The following is an 11,892-nucleotide window of genomic DNA, read 5'->3' as shown; positions in this document are numbered from 1 at the left end:
ATTCACTAAGCAGATTCAGAAGGATGTATGTTGCAGTAGTTACTCGAAGATAAAGAAGCTTGGACAAGATAGTGTAGCATGGAGACCTGCAGCAAACCAGTCTCTGGACTGCAGACCACAACAACAACATTTGAGATTGAGAGCACTTAGTGACTTGCATCAAATTTTGCACTTACTTTCGAACCTTCAAGAAACTTTTCCTAGCTGACATTCCCCACAAAACAATGAAACGCAAAACTCTTGTCGCTTACTACATTTTCACTATTCGTACTAGCAAACTGCCACATCAAGCATGACGTTTAAATTTATTACTTATTTGCAACTAGCTGTGTTCGCTATACATTTTGGAGACAATACTCACAGATACCATTGAAGGTACCAGCAAATTTGTTCAGGGGTATGAAGTCATAAACAATGAAGTACTTGAAATTGAAACTGCAGGGCGAAACTCGCTAGAGAATCAGATGAAACGCCGGCCCTGGTGGCCGAGCGGTTCTGGCGCTACAGTCTGGAACCGCGCGACCGCTACGGTCGCAGGTTCGAATCCTGCCTCGGGCATGGATGTGTGTGTAGTCCTTAGGTTAGTTAGGTTTAAGTAGTTCTAAGTTCTAGGGGACTTATGACCTCAGCAGTTGAGTCCCATAGTGCACAGAGCCATTTGAAGCCATCAGATGAAACATGCGTGCTGATACACGCAAAATATGTTTGACATGTGTTTACGCGGAGAAACCCACAGGTAAAAAGTTCATCTTGATCTCAACGAAATATGGTACACATATTAGTCACTATACGGAAAGAAATACTGATATGGTAAGAAGCAGCAGAATCCTATTGGGGAGGGGTGATAACATGGAGCCAGAAGTGTGGAGGAGGAGATGGACAGACAGCAAGGAGGCGGGAGGAGATGGACACAGAGAGGAGATGGAGAAAGAGGGGATGATGAGGAGATGCACAGATATAGGGGGAAATGGACAGAAAAATGGGTGAGTGGGAGATTGGCATCGATAGGAGATGGGAGGAGATGGATAGAGAAAGGAATGCAGAGGACGTAGAGGGAAGAAGAAGAGCCTGCCGCGGTGGCGAGCGATTCTAGGCGCTTCAGTCCGGAACCGCGCGACTGCTACGGTCGCAGATTCGAATCCTGCCTCGGGCACGATGTGTGTGATGTCCTTAGGTTAGTTAGATTTAAGTATTTCTAAGTTCTAGGGGACTACCGATGACCTCAGACGTTAAGTTCCATAGTGCTCAGAGCCATTTGAACCATTTTTTGAAGAAGGAGAAGGAGGACGGAGGAGGAGTTGGATAGAGGTTGGAGGGTGGAGGAGATGGACAGAGAATTGGAAAGGAAGAGCTGGATGGAGAGAAATAGACAGAGGAGTTGGACTAATAAAAGACTGGAATAGATGCGTGCATAAGCGGGAAGTTTTTAGAAATACTCAACTGCAGGTAACACGTAGAGAAAAAGTTGGTGTTATAATAGTAATAGCAGTAATAATAATACACGTTATTGCCCATTGTCAAACACGCCTCTAGCGAGCTGTACCCAGTACACTGAACATTGACGCATCACTCATTTTCGTTCAGGTTGGGTGGTACACTCAGAGTGTCTACTGAGGAAACGCCATTCGACATTGAATGGAATCATGAGGCACGAAGATGCTGGAGACACGGTCGGCTTCCCGTGGCACGTGTTCGTGCTGCGGCCGTTTACGGCGTGCAGCGGCTCCATCATCAGCAGCGACTGGGCGCTGACCGCAGCCCACTGCGTGGCGCACACCAGCCCGTGGCTCATCATGTTGCTGGCTGCCGGCGCGGGTGCCAGGTTCAGCGCCGTCCACTTCGTCAGCTCTTACGTACTGCACGGCGACTACGACGCATTCAGTCGCCGCTACGACATCGCTGTGATGCGTGTTTACCAGCCCTTCTTATTCACCGACACTGTCAAGGTACGTTTCTGCTCCTCGAAGTTAGAGGAGCTATCATCGTGAAAGCAGTAATATTAGGTGGGCACCGAGAGAAATTCAGCTAACCGATATCCTCTGTGTAGCAAACAACAACGTCGAGATTCAGGAAATCCACATTTAGACGTGCATAAAACCATCGCCAGTTAAAAGATAAGGAAGAAATCAAAGAGTAAACGTACGGTCGAAAGTGAATTTGTTGCTCACCTCAAAAATGGTTCAAATGGCTCTGAGCACTATGGGACTATGAGGTCATCAGTCCCCTAGAACTTAAACCTGACTAACCTAAGGACATCACACACATCCATGCCTGAGGCAGGATTCGAACCTGCGACCATAGCAGCAGCGCGGTTCCGGACTGAAGCGCCTAGAGCCGCTCGGCCACAGCGGCTAGCCACAATTTTTTACTTATTTTATAAGGGGAAGTCAAATGATAACCGAACATCCGCCACAACGAGACCATGGAACAGCTCCATTGGTCACCACAAACTTTAAGACATTTATCCCACTGGGAGACGAGGCGATCAATTCCTGTTCGGTAGAACGCAGTCGTCCGCTGACGGATGGACAGCTGCGCCCACACTTGCACTTCCTTGTCCGACTGAAACCGACGTACACGTAAGTCTTCCTTCAGGTCGACAAAGATGTGAACATCACACGCTGAAGATCCAGGCTGTACAGAGGACGTTGCAGTGTTTCCCAACCAAATCGCTCAAGTGTAGCCTTCATCTAATTGACAGTGTGGACGCAGGTATTAACATGCAACAGGATGACTCCGTCTGACAGCACTCCTGGGTGTTTCGACTTTATGGCGCGTCGCAGTTTCTGCAGAGTGTCTTCATAGTGCTGTGCAATGACTGTTGTTCTGCGTTCAAGGAACCCGGCGTGCAGACTGTCCCTGCACTTGAAGAAGGAGGTCATCAATACCGTACCGGAACTTGTATGAACATTTTTGGAGTTCTTTGGCGAGGGAGATATGGGATGTTTCCAGTGATGGTTTGCCGTTTGTCCTCTGGCTGTCGGAATGATGCCGGATGGAATCATCCTGTTACACGATAACGTCCGCCCCCACGATGCCAATCGGAAGAAGACTACGCTTCAGGTATCTGGTTGGGAAGCACTACAACATCCTCCATACAGCCCGGATCTTTCACCGTGTGATTTTCATAGCTTTGGCGACCGAAGGGAAGATATGTAGTGACGTTGGTTTCAATCGGACGAGGAATTGCAAGAGTGGGTCTGGTTGTGGATCTGTCAGCGGCCAACAGCACTCTACAAAACAGGAATTGATTGTGTTGTGTGCCAGTTGGATAAATGTCTTAACGCCGTGGTGATTACTTCTGATTGGAACCATTCCATGGTCTCGTTGTGGTGGGTGGTCGCTTATGTCAATACGCAATCTCGATAGAGTTTGAGGCATCGGACTTTTACTCTTGACGAGTAGAATTCTGCACTTTTTGACGTTTGTCTTTGTTCCTCCAAACTACTCTAGACAAACCTTAAGATAAACCCAACAGAAGCCACAGTAGAAGCCCCCACCCCTCTATAAATTTCCTAGTCCTCCTTAGGTAGTGATCTTGATGGCGACGGAGTGTTAAAACGTAATCTCCGTCGCTCCATTCGAAAAAACGCAAGTCTACGTAGTAATACAGTTTCTCATGACGAAACTTAATTGAAGTTATTTTCAGTTGAGAAGTACTCGTCTATTGGGGGAAAAATGCTAACTGTGATAAGTAAATTAATCGTAGGCGTAAATCGCAATGACATGGGGCCTCAGTCTTGTGATGTGCAGCCCCAGTGCAAAATTACTGAGGCAGCTGCCCATTGCCGCCTACCTGTCCATGCAGGCCAGATAACACAGCGGATGGTGCTCTGGAAAAGTGCGCTTTAGTAAAACGCGACAACTAACGAGCAGTTGGGAACTTCATAAGTCTTTTAATAAGTCAACGCAGCTATTAAATAGTCATTTATTGATTTTACAATGAACTGATGTCTAATGTTATTCTGAAACACATAATATGTACGAGGGCGGTTCAGAAAGTAACCTCCGATTGGTCACAGTGCGGGTTTTGGGGGGAGTAGCGACGCCATCTGTGCGTTCACGCACTCAACAGGTCAGTCGGCATCAAGCCGTGGTCGAGTGAACGACGTACCTGCGCTAGTTTAGTTTTTGTGGCAGTTTGAAATGTGTGCTGCTATAGAAAACCCCGCCAAATGTGAAGTGCGTGCTGTCATAAGGTTTTTTACAGCCAAAGGGTATTCTGCAGCAGCTATTCATCGTGAGCTTTGTGCCGTGTACGGACCAAGAGTTATGAGTGAAGGAGTTGTCCGTGAATGGGTACGTTTATTTAAAAGTGCACGAGAAAACGTTCATGATGAAGAGAGGAGTGGTAGACCATCATTGGTGACTGACGAACTCGTTCAGACAGTTGATGCAAAAGTTCATGAAAATCGACGTTTCTCAATGTCGGAGTTGTCTCCTGGTTTTCCACAGATTTCTAAGACTCTCTTGTACGAGATAGTGACAGCAAGATTGGGTTACCGTAAGTTCTGTGCACGATGGGTGCCCAAAATTCTTACCGACCACCACAGAACTCAAAGAATGGCCTCTGCATTAGACTTTCTGTCACGTTATGAGGACGAAGGAGAACCATTGTTATACAGAATCGTGACCGGTGACGAAACCTGGATTAAGTACGTGAACCCTGAGACAAAAGAACAATCAAAGATGTGGGCGCATTCAAATTCGCCTACCAAACCAAGAAAAGCCTCGCAAGATTTTTCTGCCAGAAAACTGATGGCAACGGTGTTTTGGGATGCCAAAGGGGTGTTGTTGGTTGAATTCATGGAACGTGGTACGACCATTAATCAAGACGTGTACTGTGAAACAATAAAAAAGTTACGACGGGCTATACAGAACAAACGCCGTGGTATACTGACTTCCGGTATCGTTTTTTTGCACGATAACGCCCGTCCTCACTCTGCTCGCAGAACAACGGCCCTTCTTGAGTCCTTCAAGTGGGACGTTATCAACCATCCACCTTACAGCCCAGACCTGGCGCCAAGTGATTATCACCTCTTCATGCATTTGAAGAAATGGCTCGGGTCACAGCGGTTTGATGACGAGGAGGAGCTCAAAGATGCGGCCACAGGCTGGCTCCAGGCACAAGCGGGTGATTTTTATGCAGAAGGAATTTCAAAGCTTGTGAAGAGATACGATAAGTGCCTCAATCGCTATGGAGACTATGTAGAAAAATAGTGCAAAGATGTAGTTGTAAGATGTATATATTAAAATATTTTTATTTAACTTGGTGTATTTTTTTAAATCAACCGGAGGTTACTTTCTGAACGGCCCTCGTATTATCTTTGCCCGCCAGAACCATGTCGACTGGAGTGCAACTCGTACTCATCGCTAAGAGTCCGTTTTTCTGAACAAGTGGCTACTGTTCTTGGATGCCGTAGACCTCATCGACTGTAGAAGTACTCGGCGTTTCACGTATGCGACACACACTTTGCCCAGTGTAGCGTGAGAATAGACACAGCCGCTCGGACAGTGGCAGACAACCTAGCCTCTGCGATGTGAAAGTAGAAGTGTGGTGGGCGTTTCGTGCAACACGACTGTACGGGTATTTTCCACCACACAATAACTTGTGACCGCAACCTTTCTCTAAGAAATTAACCGCTAACAAAAAGACCAAGGGTTGGTTCATGCAGAACTGTGCCGCAACACTCATCGTAAATGTGTCTGTCCCGCTATTATGAGGCGTTTGAATAGGCCAGTTGTTATTTTCATACTATGTGGGGACTCCTGTAAGTAATGAGTATTCTCGTAACTCGAACGTTAATTGTTTTGAGAGTTCACGTGGTCCGACAGATTTATCTACGTTACACCATACGAAAACGGAGGAAAAAAACTTTACAAGATCAGCCTCTCCACCATACACAGTCTTCCCGAAGTGATTTTGAACACGTTTTCCGAAAAACTGCCTCGAACAACTAGTTCGACAGCGCACATAAAATGACAACATCTCAAAACTTTTAGCTACAAATAGGCCAGGCCTTACATATAGTGTCAGTGTAAAGATAAGAATTAGTGTTCATGAAGTCATCATAGTGACGATGGTTACTAAACTTAATAAATCCCGGCCGGTGTAGCCGAGCGGTTCTAGGCGCTTCAGTCTGGAATCGCCCGACCACTACAATCGCAGGTTCGAACCCTGCCTCGGGCATAGATGTGTGTGATGCCCTTATGCTAGTTAGGTTTAAGTAGTTCTAACTTCTAGGCGACTGATGACCTCAGATGTTAAGTCCCATAGTGCTCAGAGCCATTTGAATCATTTTGAACTTAATAATTCCATCAAGAAGGTTAAGGAGAATATTTGTACCAGGAAAAGCAAATAAGACACTGAATGGACATCATTTAGTTCCAGCACGTCGGACGAAGAGGATTAATAACCCACTGCGGAATTTGCTGACGAAACAAAGGTGGTTGCACTCTTCGTTCAACAGTGAACGAGCAAAAGAGAGCAGAAATTCGTACATCCCTAAGGAGATCAATGCCCCAAGCATACAAGTCCCAACGTCACACCTTAGCGAGAGACCTTGCCGAAAACCCAAGAAAAGATGGTTGATCACCACGTCTTGAGGTCGATAAAATTGCATGTAGTTGGGGCCAGGGATATCATTTAAGTTGAAATACACAATGAAAATACCCAGAAATGAATGGGGTCTGTATAGAATACGTAAATATAACTGCACAATTAAAACAGCTCAATAACTTCAGAGTATAAAGTATTCCACAGTGGCTTATCAGTGCTTTTCATTATATTGGATGTATAACTTGTTTTCCTTTCAGTTAAGCTTGACAGTCGTGAATATGTTTAACTACAGGTCATGGTTGAATGTATCAAAAAAGTAGTAGAGACGGAGACAACCGCAGTTCTGAGTGTCAATTGAATGTCACTTGTTGGCGTAGCGCGAGTGTGCATGTTTACCTTTTGTTGGTGGCGGCAGTGGCTGCTGTTGGCGCGAGCTGTGGATCTGAGAATCTATTCTAAATCTCTCTCGACTGTTAAACACCAGTCTGATGCATTTCCTACGTCTTTGGTGAGCCCGAGACTCGTAGTTGTTCCCTAGCTAAGTTAATTGGCATGGTACATGCTATGTTGTTGGAATAGTGCATACATCGTTGCCCACAAATTGCTCACAAGCGTTACCTGTCAATGCTCGGTGCAATTTTCCATACTAGGAGACTTTGCAGTTTAACTCCTTAAGAGTTAAAACAAGCCTGTAAGCAAGTGTTCACATAATTAGTGGCGGGAGTCACCTCACTCAAACACTCGACGATTTTCTGCAATAGAAGGAGCCAATTTCTCTGTCTGCAATTTGCTTATATCAAAGCTAGTGGCTACATTTTTTTTCTGGTCAATCAGAGCGCTCAAACTTGTTATAACTCCGCCCAATAGAGGTTCTGTAGGCTATCATAGGCGTCATTTCTTTCACATGGCGGAGTTCAACTTCTGCCACGTAATATTGAGATAAACAGCTTTTTTGCAAATGGGTTTATACGCAGGTGGCCACAGTGAGTCACCAGTGTTTTGAGTTGGATTTTTCTGGACGTTTATCTGCCATCTCCAGCCGTGTTCCTGTAGAAAGGCTTCCCAAAAGGTCTTCGTTAAATGCAGGGACAATGGCGGCTTTTGCCGATGGTCTGCGCAGTGGCTCCAGTGTCGCATTGTGTCCACTGAATATCTCGCTGTGAAGGGTTTGGGCTAACAGTGGGACGGGTGTTGCTATCGCAAAATTCCCCTTCCGTCAGAACTGCGTCTCTTAGCTTGTGTCTGGGAAATTACTTGCATGCAATTACTAGTGTGAGTGTTAGTGGTTTATATTTATGTAATGCTGGCTTGCTTATTGGATTTGCCTATCAATAAAATTCGTACACTTTCATGTAACTATATCATGTGATATAGCGATTTAACCGGAATGGTTTCAGGAATTCGATGTAAAGTGTGTTATTTGTTTGACTTCTTATAGATTGTGTGTCAAGGTTTACTGATGATATAGTAACATTCCAAATTTCATCGATTTACTTTACTTCTTCGTTCCTAGGTTCATGTTATGAATATCACATGGATTCTGATGTGTCTAGTTCATGAAATATAAATTTAGCTTTTATATGAGTTTTGTATGGGAGACAGAGTTGCAGTAAGAAGGTATTGCATGTGTAATTGAATCTGATGCAAGCTACCATACTGCGCCATACGTGTTTGTCACTGTACATTTCCATCACTGTGATATAAAAATTTGTATTGACAAACACTTGTGGTGAGTAGCGAGGCTAAGTAAATTTTTGTTGATGCTGTGATCTTCAGTTGAAAGACTTATTTAATGCTGCTCTCCACAACAGTCTATCCCGTGCAAGTCTCTTCATCCTTGGATTACTATTCCAGTCTACATCAGCTTGAATCTATATTCTGCATTACATCTTTGAATACATCTAGGAATATTAATTTCCTCCTCCATTCTCCATCATTACCAGTTTACAAAGGTGTCCTGAAAGGAATTCCCTCCGAATTTTTATGTAAAATATCTGAATGGTCTTTAAATAAAACAAACGTTATCAACATTCTAGATCATTATTCTTCATGTCTATGCATTTGCAGTCCTCTGCCACGAGAGGGCTCCAAATTGTTGCACGTAGCATGTTGCGAGTGTAACTATGTTGGTGCATGAGAAACATCATGCAGTAGTCGAGTTTCTGTTCGAAGAGTTCGTCCACACGTGGAGCACCTTCTCCTTCAGCTCGACAATGCCAGAAAACACACAAGTGAAACTTCCTGGCAGATTAAAACTGTGTGCCCGACCGAGACTCGAACTCGGACCTTTGCCTTTCGCGGGCAAGTGCTCTACCATCTGAGCTACCGAAGCACGACTCACGCCCGGTACTCACAGCTTTACTTCTGCCAGTATCTCGTCGCCTAGCGATAGGCAAAGGTCCCGAGTTCGAGTCTCGGTCGGGCACACAGTTTTAATCTTCCAGGAAGTTTCATATCAGCGCACACTCCCATGCAGAGCGAAAATCTCATTCTGGAAACCTCCCCCAGGCTGAGGCTAAGCCATGTCTCCACAGTATCCTTTCTTTCAGGAGTGCTAGTTCTGCAATGTTCGCAGGAGAACTTCTGTAAAGTTTGGAAGGTAGGAGACGAGATACTGGCAGAAGTAAAGCTGTGAGTACCGGGCGTGAGTCGTGCTTTGGTAGCTCAGGTGGTAGAGCACTTGCCTGCGAAAGGCAAAGGTCCCGAGTTCGAGTCTCGGTGGGGCACACAGTTTTAATCCGCCAGGAAGTTTCATATCAGCGCACACTCCGCTGCAGAGTGAAAATCTCATTCTGGAAACACACAAGTGCCCTGACACCTGCAACAAGCCGACGCATTGTGTTCACTATCATCCATCATTCTTCATACTGTCCCGACTTGACCCCATACGATTTAAATCTGTTTTCAGATCTTAAAAAACACTGTGGAGGATTCAATTTGATAGTGATAAAACAGTGCAAAGAGAGGTAGCGGTGTGACTTCTTCAACACAGTCCCGACGTGGCTCCATACGATTTAAATCTGTTTTCAGAACTTAAAGAACACTGTGGAGGATTTCAGTTTGATAGTGACAAAGCAGCGCAAGGAGAGGTAGTGATGTGACTCCATCACCACAAACATCCTACAGTGACATTATCAACAAAGTGACATCTCATTGGGAAAATGTGTTCATAAAGACGTAGAACGTTAGTAACTCTTATTTTATTTAAAATCCTTTAGGAATTTTCACATAAAAAATTCGGAGGCATTACTTTACAGCACATTCCTGTAACTATTTCTTTGATGCCTCAGGATGGCTTCGTATCAGTGGACCCAACTTTTCAATCAAACTATGTGATAAAATTCTTTGTACCCTCTTCGATTCAGTGCTTCCTCATTAGGAGTCTGATCTAGCCAAACAATGGTCAGAACTAATCTGTAGCAGTGTATTTCAAAACTTCCTACTCTCTTATTGCCAACATTTCACTTGCGTTTGGGGCTAAACACCAAACCCCTTTCAGAAACCGTTGACATACAGAATAACGGAAAGACTGGTACAAATCGAGAAAGGGGAAGATCAGTTTCGGGTCCGGAGCAAAGTCAGTAGGTTCATATTAGGGGTAGCTTCTGATTGTCACTTCTAGAGAAAGGCATGTATGTAATCAGATGTTTGTAGTTTGCAGGAGTATGTCAGCAGGTAGCTGTTGTACGCATAAAATTCCTGTGACACAGGATTGTAGGACGTCGCAAACGATCAAAAATAAAATGGGGCAGCCATGGTTAACTAGTGGTAATTCACTTTCGGCGGTACAGAATGTTGTAGCTTTGTCAGGCTGATCTATGTGACTTCTTTAACTGCCTCGACCATCCAGAAAGAGCTGCAAAGCCGGTGCCGAAAACGAGTTACCGCACTAGACTGCATTTTATCTGTGGGCCCCAAAATTTAGTTTTGGTCGCGCTATCTGCGTGCTACAGGCTTTGGTGGAGGGAATTCGTTGTGTATGAAAACTACCTGCAATACCATCTGTCTATGTGTCCCACTGTTAAAAAATCCGTTTTCTCAGGAACAAGAAGACCTAAGAACTTGAAATTTATGTCACTTGCTAAGGGCTACGTTTCCTTGGCGTTGTAAAATGCTGAAGCTTCCAAGTACAGTGAGTGCAGCCAAAAATTACTGCCGTTTATGACATATACTTTGATACTCGCAAATTCTCTAACTAAAACCCACAAAGTACTTTCCGTTCACGTTTAATCACGAAATTTGATCAGAAGCAAGGTTTCACAGTACCAGTACTGGAGAAAAATAGGAAAATTATTCCTCTGTAATTGTCTCACGTAAAAAATTATTTTTGTCTTTTTCTATCCGAGTTCGAACATGAAATTAAAACATACTCGAAAGTCTCGGAATCCCTGGGACCAATACCTTGCGAGTATCAATGTCTATAACAGGCAGAAATCGTCGAGAACTGTCGTACATAATCGAGTGTGCACAAAATCCTCAGTGTGAAAGCCCTACTCGCACCTGGCCAACTTTTTACTGTTGTCTCGTTTTCATTTGGTGCCGCCTTATACGTATTTCATATTTTTATTTCCTCCACATGGAGATCTTGACTTTCTCCACTTAACGTCTGTTTCTCCACAGCCCATCGCCTTACCGACCGATCAAGTGACCGCAGGAACTACAGGCATGCTGATCGAATTCTGCCATACGGCGGACGGCTACAATGGTCCCGTGGTCACCAACAGCACGGTGCTGTCGTGGGACGAGTGTGACGCGATGTACGGGCTGGCACTGAGGCCCACAATGGTGTGCGCGGTGCCCACCGCTGACCGCGGACACGCGCCGATGTGCGTGGCGGAGGCGGGCGGCGCGCTGGTGGCGGCCGACGGGGTGCAGCTGGGCGTGCGCGCGTGGCCCGGCAGCTGGAACACGCTCCAGCGCCCGGCAGACGTCTACGTCAACGTAGCCGACGTGCGCGACTGGATACGCGAAGTCTGCGGCGTCTGACGGCGACGCACGCCGCAGGTAGTTTGACATTGCTGTAACATCCAGACTTGCGACTCAAATAAAACGTATTTTCATTCAAATGGGTTGGGTGTAAATTTATTTTCAAACCCTCAGCAAATTGTTTGGAAGAAAAATATGTCCACGACACCGCATCGTAAATCACTGTCTCATACACTGTTCAAGATAGTCAGGAGGTTACGTGGATCAGCATCCGGTATGTTAAATCTGTATTGATACAGACTGAACCTGTGGTCTTATGACATGGCTTGAGGTCTTCGCTTACAGTGAGTGCAACACTTAAAACATCATTCACCATCTATTCTCTGTGTCATGCAGTTCAGTGTCAG

General features: G+C 45.2%; 1 protein-coding gene across 1 annotated transcript; it reads left to right on the top strand.

The window, feature by feature from the left end:
• The first annotated feature begins 1,643 nt into the window (after positions 1–1,643).
• On the top strand, positions 1,644–11,545 carry LOC124776075 (trypsin-4-like). Its single transcript, XM_047250921.1, has 2 exons — positions 1,644–1,946; positions 11,180–11,545. The coding sequence occupies exons 1-2, from the start codon at positions 1,644–1,646 to the stop codon at positions 11,543–11,545; spliced, it is 669 nt and encodes a 222-aa protein (XP_047106877.1).
• Positions 11,546–11,892: the final 347 nt, after the last annotated feature.

This window comes from Schistocerca piceifrons, chromosome 1 (assembly GCF_021461385.2).
Source record: "Schistocerca piceifrons isolate TAMUIC-IGC-003096 chromosome 1, iqSchPice1.1, whole genome shotgun sequence".
NCBI lineage: Eukaryota > Metazoa > Arthropoda > Insecta > Orthoptera > Acrididae > Schistocerca > Schistocerca piceifrons.
This window is presented reverse-complemented; position numbering and strand designations above follow the sequence as displayed.